Here is a 27,468-nt window from a genome sequence, read left to right as displayed (position 1 = left end):
TAATTCAAATTTTCTGTGTATCTATTTATCTTAGTTTTTCATTTAGTAAGTATGCTCATTAAGATAAGTTTAAAGTTAAAGCAATAAAAAAATGACATGAATGCAAATGATTGAGTCGTTATCACGCTACAACGTGACCAATATAGGTACATAGGAAATCATTTAACTAAAGAGGCAATGCTGTATCTTGGGTACGCTGCCCCGATGGTACATCGCCTTGGATTACTATGTTTTTTTTGTAAATATTTATTAATATGCGTATGAAACTATTTTACTAATATTATAAAGAGGCAAGCTTTGTAAATTAAGTTTGTGATAACGTTTGAAAATTGTGATGAGCGAGTTTTAACTGTCAGATAGCTCATTTTTCGAAGAATAGGCTATATTGAGCCGCAATAAGAAGTGTTGCAAAACGGGAAGAATATAACGCAGGCGATGTAACGCGGATCAACTAGTTTTTCTATATATACATATATAGTATATATCTATATATAGTAAATCTTATTTTTATGTACTTGGAATGACAAACAAGCTAATAGTCTACTTGATGGTACCTAAATGGTAATTATAGGAACTTTGTTGTTAAATTTATATATAGCCGTTGTTAATAGAAGGTATTATAAATAGAATTTTATATTTAGAAAGAGTGTAATTATGTCTTCTTGTGTTCGCTTAAATTTTTCGCTGTTGATATTTTACTTTTTACCAATTATATACATATTTTATGTTTGTATTACGATGTATTTATTTACACTGCGGATCAAAACCCTACAGTAACGTTTGTCTATATGTAAAAAATAGGTACATAATAATACGTACAGCTTGGATATCTCAAGATAAATCTCAAGGAACTACATCTCACGTGCATCATGTTCGCTCGTCGACACGGCAAAGATTAAATTTGGCCAAAACCAGGCCCCATTTTATATCTAACGTACAACGACGGGCACAGCTTGCCACAGGAACAAACAGTAAGATATTAGGTAATAGGTAATGTTTTTTTGTGGGGGGGAAAGGGGATTGTTAGTAATGTGGATTGATAACCCCATTGCTAGCAATGTACAATGTCAGGTTGACCTCCACGCGGTTCCCCCTGGAAACCATCGTGACAAATTCCTGGTGAGCTTGTCACGATGGGCATTCCTCATCTTATCATCTTCCACTGTATGCACACTATAAATGTTTTCTTGTGAAACACATCTCATAAATGAAACACATCTCATACAAAGTGGAAGCTTAACCCTTCACTCCAAGCTATTTTTTCTTTATATTTCACCAGCTCCACGCTAAAAAAGAGGTATTACACTATGTCGAGTGACACTCGACATTGGAGTAGAAAGGGTTATATAGGCGTGACTGAAGTACACATGCAGATGACTTTTTACAGTCTAACTGTCGCACTTCTCCCCATGGACACTATCCTAACAAATTCTTGGAGAATTTTTCAAGAAGAGCTAACTGGCCTGACTTCATGCTTATGTTATCATCCTCAACTAGTGCCCCGTCAGTGTACATCGTTAGAGCAGGCTGGAGCGTCATTCCATTATCATCCATAAAAAAAACCGTCGCTTATTTATGAACAGCACACACACACACACACACATTACCATTACGAAGGATTAATTACACTGCTAAAATAAATGGAAAACCACTTTGGACAATGTTACCCTTGAAAAAAAGTTGATTTATAATAAAATCCTATAAAAAAGTAAACAACTGAAATCTATACTTGTTTCCGCCACTGTACAGCCGCCGTAGAATAATATTCAATTATTAAAACAATAATCCCGCTTCACGCGTCTCAGGAGAGTGGCGCCATCTAGCCGCTTAGCGCGGTTAACTGCGCTAAGGGAATTTTCGCTTCGTAAATGAATCCTCGTTGAAATATTTAATTTTAAACTTAAATCGAGATGACTAAGAGATGAAATTTGTTCTTACATGTTTTATGTATACGTCTTAAAACACATAAAAATCGTAAGAGTCGTTTTAAAGTTGATAGGCCAGTAAATACATTGCTTTATTGTCAGGAACTCCGAAGATTTTTATATAAATAATGACTATGGACTATGGAATGGTGCTCTTGTCTGTGGTGGTGATATACGCTGGCGAGGCATAAGTAGATGATAGGATGAGAATGAAGTCAGGTCAATTAGTACATCACGGCAAATTCACTTCAGCACAATAGTTTCCAGAGAGGCCAGAAGGTCAATCTGATGGGTACATTGCTTGCAATTGTGCAGTATTTAAATATTTATATATACCTACCTATTAATATTATAAGTATATGACTTACTAGAGTAGGATAGACCATCATCTACCCATAGTAGGTAATTGAGAACACAGGTAGAAGACGAAGTGCTTACACACATAGTTTCAGTTTTTACATAATTTTTTTACAAAATATTCTATGTACAATACGTAATATTATTATTTATATAATTAAATTATATTGTGTAGACTAAATTATTACATATTCATTGTTTCTTAAGCCTGCAATTATGTTTTTCCTAGTGCTGCCATCTTGCGTTGAATAGTGATATTACAGCTGCCTTGCTAAATTGATAGGATCTGTGATAATCAACAGGTGCCGCCGCTGATACTAGTTCGAAACGTTTAATCCTAATATGGAGTATGTTTACTACAATCTATGTATTAATTATTAGTTATTGTTCACTATAAATAATAATCATTATTGACTAACACAGTAGCTTCAAAAATTAAAAAAAGTATTGAGTGCGATGTCGCATGTCGTTTCAGTGAAGAGTTGTGAAGAGAGTACGTTATTGTCTTCGCAGTTTTTGTTTCTAATTGTCGGTAATTAAATTTAATATTTCTTGTACATTAATAATGGAAATAATATTAGCAAGAGTCTGATCCAGTGGAGAGTAGTACCTTTTATTGGTTTTGAGGGTAGATAGGTAACGCGGTTCAAAAGGTAAGTTCGAATGAGGTATAAGTTCTGGGAAGGTAAAATCTGGTGGTCGTTACAGCTTAATGTGAGTGCTTTCCACTCCTGGTTCTAGCAATCATTACTGCTAAAGGTGATTGCTCTCCATAGTTATTAACTTCTGGCTCATCAGATTTAGGTTTTAGATATTTATTCTCATTAACAATTAAAAATTATTCACTTAACTTGAGAGCTAAAAATATTAACTTATATAAATAAAACATTAGTGAAAACATAATGCAGATGGTGGAGCAGCAAAATCTTAGGAGCAACTACCCGCATAAATCACAACATTTATTGATTGGCTCTCAGTGCCGTAAATTTTGTACAGACCACAAAGTCAAGTCAAACGATTTTAATTATAACTTTATTTATATTTATATGATTAATATAAACATTAAGTTAACTTGCTCTTGAGTAGTATATTCTTTGCTTGATTGTAAATTGAATCTTGTGAAGGAATGTGTAAGATTTGATTTGACATTTCTGAATGACATTAACTGACATTGACGTTCTACTGCCTGCGGTTTATTATTTCGTAAATATTATTCTATTCATTACAACTTTTTAAATTCAAAAATCATTAGTGAATATCACTAAATAATAAAATGATTCTGTGTTAAAATACACAATATAATAATGGATCGTATATACGCACTTGGTATATCGTGCATAGAATTCATTCAATACTGGTAAGTAATATTCACGTGTAGGTTAGGTTGTATTGATTTTTTAATTTAATTACATACCGCAGCAGACTAAGGAAGTAATTAAAATTGTAATTAAATACTTCAATAGTTTATATATTAAACCGTTAGATAATTAACTCTAGATATAAATAATTTGGAATTCTTTTGTCAGCAATTTTACATAAATTTTATTAATTTCTTGAATAAATTTATATTTATTCACACACACAAAATAAAGTAATTTTTAAGTCCCGATTAACAATATAGATAATTATTTTAGTATACACTTTATATCAAACTAGTGGCGTTTCAGGGTGTTGAGAACTTAAAATAAATAAACTTCAACAACATAAATTAAAAAATTAAATTTCAGCTTTTGTGTTCTTAGAAATATCAATTATTGAGAAACTAAGAAAATATAATAATTTTTATTATGAATGTACTAGATATTATAAAACTATTAATCTGATTTTTTATTTTAACTCTATGTTAAAATTATAACTGTAGAATACATTGTAATTATGTTTCGAATAGATTTTTATATAGAAATTATTTGTTTACAGGTTTAAAGATTCTGAAGATTTCTTTGAGTTTGTGAATAATGTGTCCAATCCCCACCATGTGCTGGAGATTATGTTTCCAGTTGTTTCCATTGTGGACTCAGTGTTTGCAGCTCAACTTCTTCTCTGCATGGCATTTGGGGGCTGGTTGAATGCTGTTATGAAGTGGTAAGTTGCTGAAATCTTACAGAAAAATTGCAATTGGTATAAATTTCATATACACACTATAATGAGGGGTGAGGGAAAGATCAAGGCACAGCTACATGAAGTAATTAAAGACAAAATTGGAGTTGTGTTGTATCAACATTCAAAGAGGTTGATGGAAGGAGTGGAAAGTGGTATGAGCTCCACCGATAAGAGACTCTTATATTATTAATAAATTAATGAACCATAATATTGATAGTGGGCATGTTTCGCATAATATATTACAATAATAATAACCTAACATATGAATGCATAATATCATTAGTCCATTAGAATGGCAACACATGAGTTTAACCAAATGTCGCCATCACATGATGGTAGAGATATTGTAGATGGAAGTTTTCATCTAATACAAATGAAGGTTGGCAGTCAACATCAGGTGGGTCGATATCTTCCTTCCAAATTCATATTATTATTATTTTTCTGTTAAATTTTAATGATGAAACATCAATTTTTAACACATCTCTATTAACATATTTCTATTGTAACACTATTTCCATGTTCAGTGTGCCTTTAACTAATTACATAAAAAAATTATATACATTATTATCACTATCCCACCAATAGGTGGTTACTAGAAGATCGACCATACTGGTGGGTCAGAGAGACTAGTTTCTATATCGGGCATCGACCACAGCTGCGTCAGTTCCGTCACACCTGTGAGACGGGACCCGGCTGTCCCTCAGGTCATAGTGCGACCACCGCCATGATCCTGATGCTTGCTGTTATGTGGATATCCCATGTCATGAATGACAGGTATTTAACAAATTTATAATTATATTAGTATAATAATAATTATCTATGTTATTATTATTATATATTAATATTAATCTATTTTATATTGCACTGCTCTATTATCTCTGATCAATGCGACGATTGACTGCTAGAGAATACGATCAGGCATTAAGTCCGTCATGTTTGAAATTTTGTGTGCAAAAGAATAAATAAATATATTTATTCATATATACATAAATTGCAAAACTTTGTTACATTGTAAAATCTAGATTCGATTGTCAAATCGTTGGCTTGTTGGTGAAACCTAGTTTTAGTAAAAAAAGCTTTGCCACGGTTGTAAAACCTTACTTCGGTTGTAAACTCTAATTGTTTGTTAAACGTTACTTTGGTTTTAAAACCTAGTTCCAGTTAGAAAATCATGTCTGACCTATATACCTGAACAGCAATAGTGCTGTTCTATGTATAATATGTATGTATTTACGAAAAAAAAAATATCTATGTACTTGTATCAGTTATCTAGTACCCATAACACAAGATTCAGCTAGTTTAAGTTGGGACTAGATGGCGCTGTGTGAATTGTCCTGAGATTATTATTATATTATATATTGTTGTTAATATTTATAATTTTATAATAAAACTATATATATTTAACTAACATATTATATAAACCAGAGAGTTAACAATATAGAACCAATCATAGACAACAATTATAGTTGCCACTACTAATATAAAAATATTATATATATATATTTATATATATTATATATATATATATGTATTTATGTTTATTTACTTTAAATATATAACTAATATTAATTAAAATTATTAATTCATATACCTTTTTTTAACATCTCTCTAAATTTTGTAAATTTAACTGTCCCTAATGACTTTGTAAAAATATCTGCTACATATTACAAACCTGAATTGTTCCATTTTCACAATTTTCATGTACAAAGTGAGTTTTGAATTTTTAGTAAAATTTCCATGTTTTGCAATTTCAATTGCTCCAGAATTATCCTCATAAAAACAATCATATATCTATTCATGAGTACATATTCATGGATGATTGTGTCACACTGCTTAGATTTCCAAAATATTACATTTCCAAATAAACGAATTATAAAGATTTTCTATCTATAATATCACCTGGAATTTCAGGTTTTTTGTTAAATACGCACCCGCGACCATCGGACGTAAAGCGGTGTGCTAGACGGCTAGACCACCGAGGTCGTCATATATTTAAATGTATAATATAATAGTTATAAAATATAAACCTGTTGGCAATTAGCTGTAAGTTTATACTGTGTTCATTGAATAAAGAATTAAATAATAAAAATGAAAAATGTAATTCAGAAAATACTACATATGGTGGTGGAAGTACGTGGTGTACCCGTTGTTTGCGGCGGGGCTCGGCTCAGTGATGTTGGCGCGTATGTTCGTCGCCACACACTTCCCACACCAGTGTCTGTTGGGCGCGCTAGTCGGTGAGTGCCTTTATAATTATATTAGGTGACCCAGTGACAGAAACTAACGGATTCTAATATAATAATCTGTGCTTACGATGGTACAGGGTAGATTTAGAACAATAACAATAATTTTATTTGATTAAAATGACAGTGCATAAGTTGACAATTAAGATAAGATCATGTGTTTCGCCATAGTAATGGCATGCATAATATTCTTATTGTTGTTCTGCCGTATAAATTTATTTATAATTTAGACATTTATTCTTACTGTATATACATGCTGACATCATCTATACATATAAATAAAATTGGAGTGTCTGTTTGTAATATTGAAATAACCGTTGTTTACTAAATGCATATGAATATATAAACAATACGTATACCAAAATAACATTTTTTATCATTTTTGTCTGTCTGTCTGTCGGTCTGTTTGTTCCGGCTAATCTCTGAAATGGCTGGATCGATTTTGACGGGACTTTTTTTGGCAGGTAGCTGATGTAATAAGGAGTAACTTAGGCTACTTTTACTTTAGAAAATATATATATATTATATTATATTATTATTATAATATTTTTTTTCGTTAAATTCCACGCGTATATACGAAGTCGCGGGCACAGCTAGTCACGAATAAATTTATTGGTTATATAGTAAAGTTCATCTTAGTAAGAACATCTTAGTCCTTACTGAGATAAACTTTTCACAGTAGGTTTAACTCAGTTTTAATTTATTTTAATATACAAATAATGCGCGCGCGTCATGGCCTCCGTACGGTCTTTTCTGTCATAGGTAAGGGGTTGAGGGGGGGGGGGGGGGGGGGGGGGGGGGGGGGGGGGGGGGGGGGGGGAAGGGCGGGAACAGAAACTAACGGATTCTAATATAATAATCTGTGCTCATATCCTGTAATACTTCCTTCATTTCCTGTAATACTTCCTTTAAATTCTGCAATACTTGTAATGTTTGTTACAGGATCATTCATAGCTCCAGCGCTGTGTATATACGTGTCAGATCCTTTCATCTGGCAGTACGGGGCGCACGCGAAGCTTCCAGTCTCCCGCGCGGTCGCCTGGCACACCTTCAGCGCGGTGATAACGGTCATCATCGCTGCCGTCACCTACTTCAGCCTTACTCTCTGTGGATGGGACCCACAATGGACAGTGAAACTAGTGAGTACTTTGAAATGTTAGCTGTGCCTTTAGACTAAATTACTTACGATCCCCTTCAGAGAAACACATTAAACAATATCAAATCGCTGCTGAAGAAGTTAAAAAACATATTTAATGATGAGAAATTAAACAACAGAAGAGAATCAAATATAATTAAAAAAAAGTCGTATCTGTCTGGCGGGAGTTGACCTTGGCCGGGGTTTGGATCGATTTATTTATTATTAATATGAATGTGCAGGCGTTCCGTTGGTGCGAGAGTCCTGATGACATCCACGTGTCCACGACTCCTATGTACTCGCTGGTGCAGTCCACAGCCGCGTTGCTGGGCTGGGCGCTATTTGTTACACCGGCGGTTGCACAGTCAGTATATTGTTACTTATAACCAATTTACGTACACTGTGGTTTCAATGTATCGTCCAGTGAGGCTGTAAAGGTCAACTGCGGCGTATAGCATCAGAGTAGTCCGAAAATTACCCCTCTTTGGGGCGTTGGGAAAAACTCATCTACACCATACCATAGTGACATATTTTTTTAAATTTGTTTTTCAGATATCGCCACGACTCCAAGAATAGGTCGTTAATAATTTCCGCCTTCACAACCGCCTTGATATTCTACGGCATCCGTCACTTCCAAGATAATATATGCAAATCTCACGCGTGGTGGTATTATGCTATGCATTTTTTGACAGGCGTTTTGAAGCCGGCCTTACTACTACGACTGACCCCGGCGGTTGCCACGTGGCCTTTCAGAACACAGGACAAGCAAAAAATAGCATAAATAAAAAATGTATACGTTCTCACATTAATACGATCTTCAAATGTCGTCAATTATGTTTTAATAGCAATAATTATTATTTATACCAAAGAATATTAATAATTTTTACTCTTGTACAACAACATTGTATACTAAAAAAAATTGAGCTATTATTATTATTATGTTTAATAATAGACTTCAAAATAATAATAATAATAATTAGACAATTCACACAGCGCCATCTAGTTCCAAGATAAGCAGAGCTTGTATTATAGGCACTGGATGACTAATAAAAATTCTTAAATACATTTTTAATACATAAACAATATATAGAAAACACTCAGACCAATACAAACAATCATACTCAAGAATACAAACGTTTACACCGTGCTAGGAACCGAACGAGCGAAGTAAGGCAGTGTGCTAAATCGCTAGACTACCGGAGCCGTGAAATATAATCATAGAAAATTAAAATATTTTATAAAACTAGCCATTGCTTGTCTCTTCATTGTGCTCCTCCTTTATCTGGTATGGTTTTGGCTGTACGAGAGCATTGTAGCCGTTTTCATAATGCCTAATTGCCTGCTTTTTGAGATATAGAATATCGCTATAGTTATTATCGTGACATAAGCACGTCTGTACTAAGATCTGTTCAGTCGATTAGTTATGAATGTAAACATACAGAAAGACTCACTTTTGCATTTACAATGTTAGCATGTATGGTTTTTTTTATAGGTATGTAATGGAATTCTGGACTAACAGTATACGCTGGCGGCGCACCAGTGGAGGATGATAATATGAGCATGAGGTCAGGTCAGTTAGTCCATCGTGACAAATTCACCAGGAATAATTTTATTTACCATATAAAATTATTCGTGTTAACGGTTAACAATATAAATAATGTATATTAAACTCGATAGTTTAATGATAACTAAATTCACCAGGAATTTATCACAATGGTTTCTAGGGGCAACCGCGTGGAACTCAACCTAACATGGCACATTGCTAGCAATGGGGTCAATTTCATAAATTACTAACATTCCTTCCCCTACAGATAGAGTTTTAGATTTTTTTCATATACGACATGTCGCACGCTTAAACCAATACTGCATTAACTAAAATATACTTATTTACGAAATTAGACTTTAAAGTGAAATATCTAGAATTGAATTTCCAAAATTTTAAGAGCTGAGATAAAGGCTCATTGATAATTAGACTTTAAAATTAAAACTCTAAAATTGATTTTACCAAATCTGTAGCTGTTGAGATAAAGCATCATTCATATGTTAAGACACACCAATTTCCCTCGTTTAAAAAAAATGAAATGTCGTGTTACCCCGTTTTTTAAAGAAGACTTTTGTACTTTCTTCTTTTTATTTATTATCACACAATCTTTAATATAAAACACAAAAGTATCAACAAGCCACTGAACTTTTTAAAAGTTTTTGTCTTCAGCACTCAACTTCACTTATATGTACATAAACAAACATATACACTTATATACATTTTGCTATATGTAACTATATCTCCATGTTTTGTTAATTTTGTTTTTGAGACGTCTGGATTACGATGGTTTATTATGAGCAAATTTGGTCATATGCAGACTCTTAAAATAATTTTGCTTTTAAATTTAAAATAGTTAATAGAAATAGAAAACATAGGGCATGCTAATAATGTATAATAAATGTACGTTTTATGACAAAAATTTGATCTAGTGTCAATATCCAGGGAGAAAACAGAATATGTTTGTATGTATACAATACTGTTTTCTCTTTATTCCCATTGATATTATAATTATTACCACTGACTTGTTAAAATAATGATTCAAAACTGTGATATTTGTGTTTGTGAAATGAAAATATCTTAAGTAAATAAAAATGCACACTAATAACCGATGTGTTCTTATTTTATTCACTTACTAGCTATTCGCTATCTACATGTACCTATTATATATATAAAACTTCCTCACTCTAATCTATTAAAAAACGCTTCAAAATCCGTTGCTAGTAAAGATTCACATACCTAGGGTGTACATGTATTATATATATAAATTTACGCTTTAGGACCGGACGATCACCCGTGGGCACTTTAATTGAAATAAACCTAGGGGTTAAAAATGTCTACTTCAATATATTGTACACTAAAAACATATTTAAAAAAGAATATACGTAATTAACAATGTGATGGCATGTAACTTATGTAAAATGTTTCGGTTGTAGGGTGCAGGTTAGGCAATGAAATTTTAAGGTATATCGGCAACTTAACATCGTCTTCCAGAAAGACAACGAATGGTTTCACGGGTACCGTGATATCACATGATAACGTGATGTCTGTAGTTCTGTTCACGTATATAGGCGACGGTTACTACTTACAATCAGATGGACCGTCAGATTGGCATTTCAGTTGTATAAAAAACACTTAAATATCAAGTAGAATAGAAGATTTAAAAATCATCCCCCTGTGCGTAAAATATATAGAGTGAATATATGAATGAGACTCAAGAAATAGAAGAACGTTTTTCGATAAGTCAAGAAAATCCAAACACTTATATGCAGCTGTTATTCAAGAAAAGATTTCAATATTGAAGGCTTCGGTGGTCTAGCCATGTAGAACACCGCTTTACTTCCGATGGTCGCGGGTTCGATTCCTCACACGGTGCAAACATTTGTCGTCATGAGGATGTATGTTTGTGGTGGATGGGTGTTTGTACTGGTCTGCGTGTGTTCTATGCATATTATGTATGTATTTACAAAAAAAATATATATCTAAGTATTTATATGAGTTGTCCAGTACGCATAGTACGCTAGAGCTAAGCTTTGCTTAGCTTGGGACTAGAGGGCGCTGTGTCATTTGTCCAGGATTATTTATATTTATATACGAAATTAAAGTCTATATTTTTTTACATATCTATTTATTGAAGCTAGTAGTTTTTTTAAGTAGAAAGCATATTGAATTTAGTCTATAATAAATGACACAGTGGGCTGTCGTCCAGGCGGTAATAACTCCGGGCGTACTCTATTCAACTTTCTCTTTCCAATTAGTGTTGTCTCTTTCACACGTTTCACGTTGTTTTCCATTAGCTGAATGTTGTATTGTTCTTCTAGAAGATGCTCGAAGGAGGTCAAAATAGCAGTTGAACTGGTATCTTCATCGGTATACGATTGAAGTTTTATAGCTACAGCTGTACAGCTTTCTGAAGACAACTGTTAAAAAAATAAAAAAAATCTTTTTATTTTACCCTTACTAAGACAATGGCTGTTTGGGCCGAGTCCTTTTGCCCTGTTAATCCTTTCACTGCAGCGACAAAAATCGAATTTAAAAAACGTGTCTGTGGTTGTTGGCGGGGAAAGAAATCTACAAAATTGAGGATATTCGCAATGCGACTATATGTTTGTTTCCGTACTTTATTTTAGTTTATCCTATGTTCGTGCACTTATTCACTTATTTTTGCAACAAGCACCGTGCTATGTAAGAGACCATTCATAAATTACATGTGACCCCCTGATGACATGACTTGATGACTTAAGAAACTCAGTTCGTATCCTTTTCAAATAAATGTTGTACATGTTTACTATAATATAGTCATTAAAATTAAAATTTGGGAGAATAGAGTTGTTGTAGTTTTATAATTTAATATGTGTAGGTATATAGGTAAAGGAATAAAGACTTGGTATAAAGTCACTATATTTTGAAATTTTATTAAATATTAAAATATATATAAGTATTCATTACATTTACAGCACAAGTAGGGTTACCAACCATACTTTATAATAACGTATCCTATTTTATTTTCGGTAATGATACTTTATACTTACTTTTACATAAAGTATGCAAAAATACTTTATTTTCGACCTTTACTGCGATGCATAAAACGTGAGTTGTAACATTTGTCACAGCTCTAGTATTAAAAACACACAAAAATACGTTTTTAATGCAAAAAATTTTTGAAAAATACTGTTTCTTCCTAATTCTTTATTTTTTTCCTATCCAAACCATTTTATACGGTTTTTTTTTGTCACAAAAAGTTGGCAACCCTAAGCACAGGGGACAAACGAGCTTGCGATTGAAAACGGACGAGCACCCGTGAGACCAGAGGAATAAGCTTTTTAAGTAAAAAAATAACTTTCAAAATCAAAAAGAATCATTGCCTGTTTATATCTACCATAGATATATAATATAATTAATTTTATACATTGTCTACCAACCTTTTTAACTAATGTTTTGAATTGATCCAGCTCCTTATCAATTGATGAATCGCTCACAGTTTTTGATGAGAGCCACCTATAATTCGATCTATCTGGATGCCGCCGCTCATGTAGTCTAGAATACCTTACTATTGATTGTACCTAAAACAAAACTGAGTAAGTTAGGTTTTTTGATAAATAAGAATTCTGGTTAGAACCCGCTTACGTTAATTGTTTTTTTTAATTCATATACAAGCTTTAAGCATGAAGATCATATCCTAAGGACGGTGTTACATATGAATGTGGATGGTTATAAGGGTAGAGGAAGGCCGAAAAAGAGATAAATGGACTGTGTGATAGATGATATGGTGAGAAAGGGAGTAAATAACGGTATGAGTGCGAACAGAGATGAATGCAAGAGAAAAACATATTACGCCGACCCCAAATAAATGGGATAAGGAAGAAGCAGATTATGATGATACAAGCTTTAAGCATCACTTTATCACACACACATCTTTTCCGCTCATCTTATCATCTTCCACCGGTTCCCCGCCACTGTAAATTGTTAGTGTAAGGGGTTGAACCATTTCATTACCTTTAAAAATTCCTATTCAGTTTTCCGTATTTCAGTCATATATGTATATCTATGTAATTGTCTGCAGGGCCGGCGCTAGGGTCCTCAATGCTCGCATGGAATTTTTATCCTAGCGCAGTTTGTCTCCGTATTCATAGTTAAGTTACATTAATTATTGTAATTTATTAAGTATTCTATAGATTCTATATTTTAATAAAATTATAGTATATATCCGAACCGTAATGGCGCATGGCGCCCCCTTCGACGAGGCGCCCGCATGCGTTGCATGCCCGCTTCCGCCGGCCCTGATTGTGTGACTACTTATACATAAAATATTAAAATAATAATAAAAATTTAAAATTGTACTCACATACTGCAATAAATCATCGGCCGTGAACCATTTCTCCGTATTTAAAACGGGCTTTTCGAAAAACATCTCGATTTTTTCTATATACAAATATATATTTAAATAATATTTATTTATATTATATAGACTTATAATATAGTCATTTAGTGTGTATGTCCTCTTTTAAGTACCACGCACGATTGCTTTAAATATATTTTAGTAACGTATACAATAAAGTAATTCATTTATTTTCCTTATAGATTGGTACTTATGGGTTTTAGTTTTGAATGGGATGTGTGAGGGAAACCATATTAGATACATGAATAGGATTTCAGATAATGATTATTGGTTTTATGATTAGGCAGTAAATATTATCTATATTATCATGATTTTTACAACCAACTGCCAGTAGGTTTCTCTGTCTGTTTATTATATTATATCGAACTTTTTTTTTCACTACTTATGAATTTATATTACACACGATATACTTCGTCCGTATGGAATAGTGACCTTGCTAAATAAAGAAAAAATATTTAATAATCTAACAAAAAAGCCAAAGAAAAAGTATTCGTTGTAGCCTCAAAAATGACTAGCATACAATCTTTCATTTTATTTTATTTTATCCCCTTAAGTTCTATTGGACGGGAGATTGATTGGAGAGGAAAAGCAGATCCCTTTCAAACTGGACCATTTATTAATAATTATAAATTAATAACAAAATAAGTCTTAGAATAACGAAAGGGTATCAGGTTCTTTGTCTTTTTATTACAAAATGTGATTACAGACATCTCCGCCGGTTCAAACTAGTTGTCATATTTATTAAGCGATAGCTTTCAAGTGGTATTTAAAATCTATTTTATGTATTAGTACCTATTGCGATAACCTATCAATATGATAGCACATTTTCATGAACTTAGCAACGTCCATATTGACGCCTGTTGACATTGATAAGTTCATGAAAGTGTCCTTCATGAATATATAAGTTACTGTTGTCCCGGCAAACTTCTTTGTCATACAAATTAATATCGCTTTTAAAAAATAGAAGTTGGTGATAGAAGGGTGAAAATTTAGGGTTATATGTATTTTTTAATTCAAAATTATAAAATAATTTAAAATTTTCCAAAAAGTTAAAAAAATGTTAGGGGTGAAAAATAGATTCGATTCTCAGACCTAGGTACTGAATATGCATATAAATTTTCATAAAAATCTGTCAAGCCGTTTCGGAGGAGCATGGTAACTAACATTGTGACACAAGTATTTTAGATACATATATAAGACTTTATTTAGCATATTTAACAATCTACGAATGTACTAAATCCATTGTGACCTCGATGGTCTACCGCTTTGCGTCCGATTGTCGCAAGTTCGATTCATCGCCTATACTAATTTCTCAGCTTAACTTATTGTTGACTGGTAGAAAACGTCCTTTAATAATAATTATAATTTATTCGCTCAAAAACACAGTACAAAAGATGACATAAGCATAAAACCATGTACTTGCCATAGCAATGGCATGCAAAATATTATTTAAAAGTGCTTGCTGTTAAATTCACCATTTGTATATTTATGTGTTATATTTATGCCGTAAAAATTAAATAAATGAATAAATGTTCGTAGGAAACTTTTATTTTAATTAATGGAAACATTATAGTATCTCGTGTCTGCTTGTAACAGAGATAAAGATGCAGGAAGAGTTTAATGAGCATCGGTAAAATGGATCGTACACATTTTTCATCTGATCGCACTATGCAAGATGGCGACATTGCTTTTTTAGATTTATTTGATTTTACAACGATATCGATGTTGGTACCTTATTACTAGATATGTATATTATATAATAATAATAGTCTCAGGGCATTGTCAGATTATTATCATTATTATATATGTATATATTTTTATAGTAAAATAATGTTGTCAGAAGGTTTTCAGTAGTTTTATATTTTATATTTTGACTTTCTATTTCTATAGGGAGATTGTTTTTGTGAAAAAGAGGCATGACGTTTTAGACCTCATGAGTGTTCTCACAGGTGTTACATGATAACTGTAGTATAATTCATATATATATGAATACATTAAGTTTATATTTTGTTGCATTTTGTTTATGTTTATAATTTTGCACCGCCAACAATTATTCTCTGCACCATTGGTTGATTGGTTGCTGCATGGTGTTAAGTCCGCCAAATGTACTGTACTATATGTTATATTGTGTGCATTAAAGTTAAATAAATAAATAAAAAATATACAAACGATACTTATAATTTACCTTCAGGTGGCCCATCACATAGAATTCCATAACAAGAACTAATATTATCAAACATCCTTTTATATTTTCTTATTTTGAACTATATTTTATAGGGGGAAAGAGTTAAGGGTTTGTTATTAATGTGGATTGATCATCTTATTGCTAGCAATGTACCATGTCAGGTTGACCTCCACGCGGTTCTCATCGGTGATAAATTCTCATCTTATCATCCTCCACTGCTGCCCCGCCAGCGTAAACCGTTAGCTCAGGAAAATTAAATAAAAGCAAAATCATAAATTGATTTTTGATTTTTATATTTTTTATCACTTTTGTTTAGTTCTATGGTTGTGTCAAATATACTAAAATAAGGATTGAATTTACTGAAGGATTGGTGAGTTCGTTATTTTTATTGCCTTAAAATAAGACATTGGCGTTGGGAGGCGTATTAATCGTGTAAGCAACGATACTCTTAGTTTTTATTTAAGAATCAGTATGGAATGGTGCACCGCATCATTGAATATTATTAACTTCAAAAAAATTAAAGTTGTCACTGAAATTTATATTAAAACTTCAGTTTAAACAAAAATATATATAATTTATGGAATGCGATCCCTTGTATTGGTTACATTTTGTATTGACTGTTGGTACGGTCATAACCTGCTCGACATTCATATCGGATAACAGCCAAGGTCAATGGCGCGGCCGGCACGGATGGCCGTACTGCAGATGTCCTGACTGTGAAAAAAGTAAAAACTGACGCGCTTGACATTTCCCGCCTAAAATAAGACATTTTTATTTTTTTTTTCACTCAAGTGACAAAGGGCGTCATACCTTAAGGTTATTATTTTTAGTAAAGAATTTCTGCACAACAGATTGAAACAACTAATGAAAATAATTATATATATTATTATTATTGCAACTAAAAGTCAAATTCATTTATTCAAAGGTAAGTGTAGTAGGACATTTTTTGGGAGTATCACTATTATCCAGTTGAGAAGAACCGGCAAGCAACTGAACTCCTACAATTTTTTTACTGACAAAAGCAATAAGAATATATCGATGAAAGACTATAAAATCATTACTGTCTTATGTATTTTTAAGCGCCGTTTTGAAGATTGATGTATTGCACTAAAATTATAGGTTACAGAGGCGAACGAAAATTACGAGAAATGCTAACGAGATGAACAGTGTAGTTGTATCTTGAAGAAGAAATATGATGGTAAATGGTAACCTCTATACATGAACAGCACTACAACGATATTGTGGAATCACCTTCCAGCAATGGTAGGTATTTCCGAACCGATATGATATTGAAACCTTTAAGAAAAGAGCTTATTCCTTAAAAGGTCGGCAACGCGCTTAAATTCCCCTGGTAATACGAGTGCTCATGGGCGGCGAAAATCACTTACCCTCAGGGACCGAAAGATATTTTGTCCAAAGTTTTTTTGTATATACCTACTATATAAAATAAAAGCTAAAACCGAAATAATAATATTATTCCAAATAAATGGTATGAATAGCGAATAGTGAATTGTAATTCTGATCTCTTATTTCGGGGTACTTATCACCTTTGTCATCATCACCAAAGCCATCATTATCGAATTCTGTAATCGGAACAAGCGGAAATTTAGGTGAAGTGTTTGGAATGAAGGAGATGAGATTCGAGATTCGAAGAATCGAAATTCGAATATTAATTTTCTCATGTGTCATGTTCACTTACTTCACTAGAATAATTAAGAAAATAAAAACAACTGATATTACGAATATATAAATTTACTACCTATTATATATGTATATTTTATGGGTATCTATATGTATATAAACCAATAATCCCACCCATCTTGCAATACCGGCGGCGAGATCATAACAACCAATTAGACTAGAATGTTCCGCAATTTTCACCTCACCTTGCCCTTTCAAGTTCGAACCGGCAATCTCCAAAGTCGTAAAACGACACATTAAAAAAAAAACAGGCAATCTCGCGCCATTTCTCTTCTTATTTATTGAGAGTTGACATCAATAATAGGGATGTATCATTCTGAATAAATAAATATTTTTACAGAAATCGATTTTTCCGCAAATAATCGCTTTTATAGAATAGGTAATTGAATTATTGGTGTCTAGGACTATACACTATAGTATTAAATCAAATCAAAATATAATCATATAGGTCTATTACAGACATTTATGGTAAGTTAAACCTACCGTCAATTTTAAAAGTACTTTGTCCTAAGAACTCACAAGTCCTCTGCACTCTGCCCTCACTCTTTTCAAATACTACTTATTGTGTGTACATCATTATAATAGTACACAGTTATAAAAACTTAACAAGAATGAATACAGCGATCATCAGAATATGCTATTGAATTATAATAATTTTCATTAAATATAATACTTCAATCTTATTATTTAGGTATAAAGTTCGCCTTGTTTTTCTTTTCGTGTTTTATTGAACCACATGAATGAAAATTTCATAGGAAAAAATCGTCTGTGAAATAAAAATTTAAATATCGATGTTTTATTATATTACAATCGATTTTTTCGAAAATCGATAATTTTTACACATCCCTATTTAAGAGTCGGTAATGTGATATCATATATTTAATCTGTAAATAATATAGTAATTTACTGTTCACTGTTTTATTTCAACAATGTAGCTTACAAGACGTGGGTTGCATCAGATATGGTTTGTTTATAGATATCTTGTGACAAATAGCTGGCTTGTTGGCTGGTCTGGTTTGAAGGGTGAGATAAGGCGGTGAAATTATTGAGTATGAAGGTAATCTTAAACTAAAAATATCCATTTTAATGCTAAATTAACTCTTTTGTCTCGGAATCTATAAACACTGAATAATCTTTATTCAAATAAACTTAAGCATTTTTGAAGTCATATATATTTTTATTCCACCATTAATTCGGAAAACACACCTCGCAAGAGGAATGTTAAAGAAACTTGAGCGTTATTGTTACCTTGCATTAAAAACATAGTAAAAAAAAATTGTACCTATAAAAAAGTACAAAATTATATAGTGAGATATAAATCCTTCAACCTTCCCTATAGTTCTCATCCAGGCTTTGACACAGAATTAAACTCTTTATGACTCTTATTTTCAGTCGCTACTGTATCTTAATTGGAGATGTTTAATTAAAAAATTACCGACGCAGAAAAAAAAAACAATCAATTAAAATTATTCGCATTCCCATCGCGGCACGTTGACAGTGTAGGAATTTAATTCGTTACGATCCACGACCTCGTGCTACCATAACGATATTAATTTATTCGAATACTAGTTACTCGCCCCGGCTTCGCACGGGTGTACATGTATTATATATGTATATGAACCTTCCTCTTGAATCACTTTGTCTATAAAAAATCAAATCATTCAAAATCCTTTGCGTAGTTTTAAACATTTAAGTATACATAGGGACGGACAGCGAGAGCTACTTTGCTTTATACTATGTAATGATAATGCATCGTTATCAACAGACATTGCGAGTATTTTAAACTACTATCCAAATGGCTATACAAATATAAATATCTTTATTTTGCCTGAAAAATTGTTTACAAGACGATAAATAATTATGATTCAGAAATATCTTTTTTCATGTAGTCTATTACAGACTCTTCTCTTATGATATGTCAACTCTACCGTCAATTGGAAATGATTTCGAGATGAGAAGAACTGACAAGAAGACTGAATCTTCATTTGAATCTGTCTTGGAAAATTAAGTGTCCAGTATTTGTCTTCATACTTATTCCATAGTTGCACTTTCTTTTTCTTCATTATTAAATTCCTGTTGCACCATGCACTATGAGAGGAATCGATCGCGGACCATCGGAAGTAAAGCGGTGTGCTAAACTGCTATATACCACCGAGGCCGTCAAAGCGGCCGGACGTTTAGATCTATATTGTGTTTAACAAGACATTCTATCAATCATATTTGATGCCATAAAGTATATTATATTATTATTGCCGTCGATAGGTATCGTATTTATATTATATTATAAGTAGGTGCTCCATGTTTGATTGCGTCTGCAATTATGACTGACAGATCGCTGATGCCATCTATAATTTTTTACATTTTCCTGTATTCGTATTTGGTATATATAAGGACAAGAAAAGTATTTAAAAAACTACTGTTTTATTTATTCATTGAAAATGTATTATTTGTTTAATTTGGTTCAATTATAGACAGAAGTCATTAATATAAATATAAAATAGGAAAGGTCCTAATACAACGCCCTGTGGTATACCATTAATAATTAATAAGCCTACCTTGATATCGTGTATATTTTTTTCTATTTTAGCCTTTAATTGACGAAATAAGTGGGCAAACGAATTTTTATATAAAAAAGTTGTGTAGTTGTAGTAGAGTTGACTCCGGCTACGGCGCCGGTAGAATGCTAACGCAACCTCGCGACTCCGGCTACGGTGCCCGTAGGTACGCAAGTACAAAGGTAGTAGTGTAATTTTTTAATGGGTAAGAATCCCACACACCCACTCGCCAGCCCACTGGCAAGGAGACGGTCTTTTGAAGAATTTTCCATACGATAATAAAGAGTAGTTGGTTAATTAAATTTGACTTTCAGCTCAGTCTTACGAACTTTAAGGTATATAAGTCCGAGTCTATAACGAGTTCTTCGAGTTACGGTTTTATAAAAACAATCAGATACAAAATCTGTACTTTATTTACAATTTACATGTTTTACAAATAAGTAGGTACAGGTACGTTTTCAACATTTATGGATAGACGGGAACACTACTTATTTACAATTGGTTTTACAAATATGGCAGTGTTGTACAAAATTCACGTAAACATTTCGTTAAATCCAGATTACCTATTAAAGAAACTGACAGAACAAAATGTTCTAGCCCTTTCTAATTATCAAAGAATAACAAAGACAGCATTACTGACATATAATAACCACTATAATTATAAAAAAATAAAACGTCTATGAGATCGGTAAGTACCAGTTAATGAGTTAGGAAGTCTGGAATTATCGAATGTTTATTTCTTAAATCCATAATGTTTTTTTGTTCACCAGCAGTAAGGGTAGTTGGGGCAGAGAGCAGGGTTGAAGTCTGCAGGGTAGCGCGCGGCACCAATTGGGGGGTTGTTGGGGCTGAAAAAATATATATTATATGATAATACTGACATTATTTACCTCTAATAACTATTTCTTAGAAACTACTTCCAAAACATAATTTCTTTCTCAAAATATAATATTGTCTTTCTTCCCCTGTATGATTGAAACAGGATTGAAATTAAGACTGCCTCAGCCGAGGTTCGAACCCTTTGCGGAACTCCTAGATTATAGTCATATCCGTCATGCAGGAGTTTCAGCCTTTCAGCCGCTTCAGTGATTTTGATTTGTCTAAGCTAATTGTTTCGCAGGATTGTAGGATACAGCTAGTTAATCAATAAATTTTACAACTGTACACATTATACAATATTTCGACGCTATTACTAACGTCCTGGTCACGGGTCAAGTCATGACCAAGATTGTACAGTGTAAATATCCCATTTATATAATGTGTACAATTCTGAACAATAGTGAACAAGTTACAGACGGTGTCTAGTAAATAAATATTAGTTAGTAATAAACTTACTCAATAGGCGCTACTGGCAGAATACTAGGGTTGTAGATCCATTCGGGGATGGGTGTGCCGTCAGGGGTGAACCGGGCGAGCATAGCTGTGTCGCAGTAAGGGTAGTTAGGGCAGACTGCGGGGTGAATGCCGGGTGGGTACTCGGCGGCTAGCGCTACCACGACCACGGCGCAAAGGATGAACTGAAATGTAAGATTAGTATTTTTTTTATGTAATTTGAATGGTAAACAAACTGGCAGTCCATCTGATGATAAGCGTATCCACCTAAGACATGAACACCATTACGGAAATCATGTTATCATGTGACACCCGTGATACCACTCATGCGTTGCCATTCCAGAGTACTAAGATGTCATGCCTCTTATCCTGTAACTTCACTGCCTAATCTGCACTGTACAACTGAAACACAGCTTAAAGCAGGTTGCTTGGCGGCTGAAATAAGTGAGACTGAGGTAATCTCGCACTGTGTTGTGTTGAATAATATAATATAATAGAAACTTTTAATATAACTTGTATTTTAAGTTAATGTAATCTGAAATATGTAGTAAGGATTAATCGAGTGAAAGAAAAATAAATATGTGTATATACAAAATAAAATCATTATAATAATTAATCATATTACAAAAGCGATAGGTGTTTGTTTGTTTACTGTCCTTTTTTTCTTGAAGATAGATCTTATTGTATATTTTTATTGAAGATATTATAGATTCTATCGTGAGGGTACCGATATATAGAAATGTTTGACGAATACGACTTTAGTCTGAGGGCACCGCTAGGGGTTCGAACCTCGGCTCAGGCCGTCGTAATTTCCATATATTCGTAAAAAGGGATATAAAGTTTTTGCTTCACTTCACGTCTTAATATAATGATTGGCAATACATTAGACAAGTAATCCAGTAGCACTATTGTTTTGCAATATTGTTGCGAGTCTACGGCCATGTTCTGCGCCATTTATCTAATTAATAACTCAATGTTAGTAAATTTCTTGACGCAAATTTAGTTTAAAAAAGTAGATTATTTAATAATATATAATTATTAATTTCCGACGAAAAAACAAGGTATGTCGGTATTGTTTGCAATAAGTTTTTTATTATGAAGGGTTTTGGACTATTATCAGGTGCTTAGAGCTATAGCACTGCGACCTACATAGATTTATTATTTATTTATTTATTTAAAACAGACCTACTGACCGACCTATAAGATCTATTGTGTTCGTTCTTTTTCAGAGTTCCCTACCTAGACCCGTCAGGGACAAGAATTGTAGGACTTAGGAGTGATGGTTTTTATCTCCTAAAGATAGAGTGTGTACTTTCCAACTGAGAGATTTCGTTCGTTTAAGCATGAGTGGGCTACAGCCGCATAGGATATGTAGTAATAGATACTTCAATTTATTTATTTGTATAGATATACATATAATAATAATAATCACAGGACAATTCAAACAGCGCCATTAGACCCAAACTAAGCTGGCTAAAGCCTGTGTTATGATTAGTGGATAACTAATATACATACTTAGATATATTCATTTTGTAAATACATACATATTATACATACCATTTAAAATACCCCACGATACAAACAATCATCCTCATGAATAGAAATGTTTGTAATGTGAGAGGAATCGAACCCGCGACCATCGGAAGTAAAGTGATGTGCTAAACCGCTAGACCACCGAGGTCGTCGTACTAAATTCATAATTATCAATATGAATTACAAATTGTTCAAGTAGTGATGGAATTCCTATCACACCTGTGTGTTTGTATGCCATAATTACACCTACGTAACCTTGCGCCCACTGTATCGGGTACGGTGTCGTATTGTGAGATGCTTATTGTTTGATGAAATTTATAGTACGTGTAGCGTTATAGGTTTAGTGGTTATAGTGTCGGATTCGCATCGGAAAGTGTCAGGTTCGGTAATCGGGTAGTGTATTTTTTTTAGTATCATTTCTACATTTATATAAATCATGGAACTGATTTATGGATGGACTTATGAAAACGGACGGACGGATGAATTTTTAGCATTTTTTTATAATTTAATATTCTAAACAGTGTTTGTATAAATGTTTCTCTAATTTAATGTCTTTTTTATTATAATTTGTATGATATAATAATTTATTTGATTATTATTGTTATGAGATTGTATTATTGCTGTGTTGTGATGTGAGTTGCAATACACTCTATTCTATACTCTGAAAATATCAATTTTTTTTGTAATACTAACCGTTTTTGACTACATGCATATGAATATAAATAAAATTTTTGTTTAACTGTCTGTCTGTTTGTTCCTGCTAATCTCTGGCTACTTTTTTTGGCAGGTAGCTGACGTAATAAGGAGTAACTTGGCTACTTTTATTTTAGGAAAATAAAGTTCTTTCTTTTTTCGGGCTATTCTAATGTTGGCTATAGCTGGTCTTTACAGCTTACCCGGCCGATAGGGCGAGTGCAGATGGCACTCCAAACCCGCAGCAGGATTTGTGGAACGGCTGAAAGCCAACTTCCGCCTGACGAATATGACTTTAGTCTGAGTGCCCCGCTAGGGGTTCGAACCTCTGTACAGGCTGTCGTAACTTCGATCCGTTTTTAGCAGCAAAAAATGCAAAAAGACCGAAAGTCTGAATTCTCTATCGCTTTAAAAAAAAGGTGTTTTTATGTGTATAATAAAGTAGAACTCTTTATATATATTAATAACTTTACTATTTTTATATTATAATATAACATTTTATATAATAACAATATCTTTGGACAATTCACACAGCGCCATCTAGTCCCAAGCTAAGCTGAGCTTGTGTTATTGGTACTAGACAACTGATAGAAATACTTCAATACATTTTATGTACATAGAAAACACCCAGACCTATACAAACAATTATACTTATGAATACAAATATTTGTGCCGTGCGAGGAATCGAACCCGCGACCATCGGAAGTAAGGCGGTGTGCTAAACCCCTAGAACACTGAGGTCGTCAAAGTTCTGCTGTTTAGTTGTGCAAAGGTACCAAATAGACACACTTTATCATTTATAATATTAGTAAGGATTACGATAGAGAATAACATCAGGCTGGCCGTATGCCAAGTAGCTGAAGTATTAAAAAGCAAACTCACCAGTTTAGTGTACATTGTGATGTGTGTCCTCTCGACTTTACAGTGAGACTGATGACAGTCCGTCCGTCGCGATCATTTTTATATGTATCGAGGTGCGCACGCGCATTCTGCATTACCTATTACCGATACGAATCTGATAGCTCATTATGGTAACAACACCCTTATGCCTTATCGTCATATTGGTGGTTTTCCTTCAAATTTATGGCGATTTGCGGGAAATTTACAGTAAATTAGGAATTATTTCGTGAACTTTTCACGAAAATTTCAATCTTAGTAATATTATTTTGCGAAAGATTGCGTGTGACGCGTTTATAATATTAGATAGATAAAGACTGTAATGTTTTTCTTCCATCATAATTTGTAATTGCATTCACATATTGGAGAGCTCGATGTTTAATACATAGACTATATATTTTTAAATACAGGAGCCAACGGAATATCAGTGCTGCGGATTTATCTGTAGCTTTGTGCTTTACTTGGTTACCTCTTCACCTTTTCAACACATAAACCCGCCTCCATATTTTTATATGTATTTTTTTGTATCTGATGTTTACTATGTGTTTGTAATCTATACATGTAAATAAAATTGGAGTGTCTATTTGTAATATTGAAATAACATTTTTTTACAATTTTTGTCTGTCTGTTTGTTCCGGCTAATCTCTGATATGGCTGGACCGATTTTGACGAGATTTTTTTGGCAGATAGCTGATCTAATAAAGAGTAACTTGCCTACTTTTATTTTAGAAAAATAAAGTAGTTAAAAGTTAAATTACACGCGGATGAAGTCGCGGATACAGCTAGTTAATTAATAAATATTTTATCTATCTAAATAAAAAGTGGTCTGTCTGTATACCTCAGTCTCAACTATTTCAGCTTACCTTGTTGTTTCGGTTGTACAGTGCAGATTAAGGCAGTGATATTGTAGGATAAGAGGCATTACATCTTAGCCCTCTGGAATGAAAACGCAAGAGTATCTTAAGTGTTACATGATAACGTGATGTCCGTAGTGCTGTTCTTGTATATTGCTAGGATTACTTTTTACCATCAGGTGTGCCGTAGGCTTGTTTATCATTCCAGTAAATTTTTTTTTAATCAGTTTTGGGCATTATTATCTTAGGGACTTAGATATATAAAAATATATATTCATAAATACTGATATTGTAGGAGCTAAGCAGATACTACAGCGAACATCTCAATGTTCATTTTATGTAGTCGTAACAAACTGACAGTACGACCATTTTGGTCTTGTGAAATTAATATAGAATGAGCCATCTACAAAATTTCTACGCTCGGAATTGATTTATTGTGTACTAGCTACTCGCCCCGGCTTCGCACGGGTGTACATGTATTATATATGTAAACCTTTCTCTTGAATCACTCTATCTATTAAAAGAAACCGCTTCAAAATCCGTTGCGTAGTTTTAAAGATTTAAGCATACATCGAGACGAACAGACAGCGACAGCGACTTTGTTTTATACTATGTAATGATGCATGTGCAGTTATATGTAAATAAATATTGTGTTCATCACATTGACTAAATGCACGTATATATATATACAGATTTTCTTCAGCACCGATACAGTTGTTACTTTCATAGTCGGTCTTACAGCATCAGTATAAACTTACATCGTTAAGACTATTATGCCAGATAGGGAAGATTTTATTTTCATGTTTAATCGATGATTATGGAATGGTGCACCAGCCTGCGCTAACGGTTTACGCTGGCGGGGCACTAGTGGAGGATGATAAGATGAGCATGAGGTCAGGTAAGTTGGCCCATCGTGACAAATTCACCAGGAATTTATCACGATGGTTTCCAAGGGGAACCGCGTGGAGGTCAACCTGACATTACATTCAGTACATTGCTAGCGATGGAGTAATTAGTTCACATTCACACGATCCCTTTTCCCCCTATATGGGGTAGTTATAGGCAACCGTCGTGGTGAACGCAGCACTTGATATGCCCAGATAGCGTAATGTGGGCATGTCAAGTGTGAGGTTTAATGAACCCCATTCCTAGCAACCATGCCAGGTTGACATCTAAGTAGGTTCCTCCTGGAAACCATTGTGATAAATTCCTGTTGAAATGACCTGTACTCATGCTCATCTTATTATCTTCCTCTGGTACACCGCCAACAAACCGTTAACGCAGACGGGTGCATCATTCCATTATCAAATTTAAAAAAAATACTAGGGGGAGGAGATTGTTAGTAATGGGAATTAGCAACCCCCATTGCTACCAAAGTACCATCTCATGTTATACTTATTCCTTACAGCATCCGGAGGATAAAGAGAAGTGATGACACATACTTTTGTGACCGCACAGATCGAAAAAATATTTAAAAACAATTAATTCATTGTCATTATCATAAATTTATATTGTAATTAAAAACAATAATAAACGTGTTAATTGACTGTTAATATATTATTGTATAACATATTGGTTTTTACGTCTCATTAGCGACTTAATGACATAACCGTTCTGAGGTCTATCATAATCAGATAGATCGTTTAATGGAAGATACAAGAGTTTACAAAAGGGATGTAGGTATGAGACAAGTTATGAAAGGGATGTAGCCAGAAATTATCGAGGTAGACTTTATACAAAGTTGACCCCAGCCTCACCTATTTTACCTAACATGTAGCAAACTATTTGGCAACTAGATTAGGTGTTTTGTGTTACCGTCAACGGTCAACAATGGCAACGTCTAAAGCAGATTTCAGTGACTACAACGCCATCTGGTTTGAGTGAGATAATCACCACAATTTTTACTTAATTAATATGATTTACACTTATAAACGTAAAGTATATATATAAATAGTGAAGATTAAATATAATTATAATTATGATATAAAACGTATGTTCTAGAAGTTTGATATAATCAAT

General features: G+C 33.3%; 3 protein-coding genes across 3 annotated transcripts; 1 reads left to right on the top strand and 2 right to left on the bottom strand.

Annotated features, from left to right (window-relative positions):
• Positions 1-3,518: 3,518 nt before the first annotated feature.
• LOC131855317 (glucose-6-phosphatase 3) lies at positions 3,519-8,698 on the top strand. The gene is made up of 7 exons (XM_059206571.1): positions 3,519-3,639; positions 4,200-4,364; positions 4,968-5,156; positions 6,489-6,619; positions 7,568-7,764; positions 8,003-8,124; positions 8,313-8,698. The coding sequence occupies exons 1-7, from the start codon at positions 3,587-3,589 to the stop codon at positions 8,539-8,541; spliced, it is 1,086 nt and encodes a 361-aa protein (XP_059062554.1). The 5' UTR covers positions 3,519-3,586; the 3' UTR covers positions 8,542-8,698.
• A 2,773-nt stretch (positions 8,699-11,471) lies between these two features.
• LOC131855356 (uncharacterized) lies at positions 11,472-13,711 on the bottom strand. The gene is made up of 3 exons (XM_059206613.1): positions 13,646-13,711; positions 12,723-12,863; positions 11,472-11,720 (listed from the first exon to the last, which is right to left on the bottom strand). Exons 1-3 carry the CDS (start codon positions 13,709-13,711, stop codon positions 11,472-11,474), a joined length of 456 nt encoding a protein of 151 aa, XP_059062596.1.
• Positions 13,712-20,535: 6,824 nt separating this feature from the next.
• On the bottom strand, positions 20,536-24,690 carry LOC131855278 (cuticle protein 1-like). Its single transcript, XM_059206526.1, has 3 exons — positions 24,581-24,690; positions 21,476-21,657; positions 20,536-20,988 (listed from the first exon to the last, which is right to left on the bottom strand). Exons 1-3 carry the CDS (start codon positions 24,593-24,595, stop codon positions 20,904-20,906), a joined length of 282 nt encoding a protein of 93 aa, XP_059062509.1. The 5' UTR covers positions 24,596-24,690; the 3' UTR covers positions 20,536-20,903.
• Between the last annotated feature and the right edge of the window lie 2,778 nt (positions 24,691-27,468).

The sequence above is a fragment of the Achroia grisella genome, unplaced genomic scaffold, assembly GCF_030625045.1.
Source record: "Achroia grisella isolate CSIRO2021 unplaced genomic scaffold, CSIRO_AGI_Agris_v1 utg1360, whole genome shotgun sequence".
Classification (NCBI taxonomy): domain Eukaryota; kingdom Metazoa; phylum Arthropoda; class Insecta; order Lepidoptera; family Pyralidae; genus Achroia; species Achroia grisella.
Note: the sequence above shows the minus strand (reverse complement) of the source record. Positions and strands in the feature narration are given on the sequence as shown.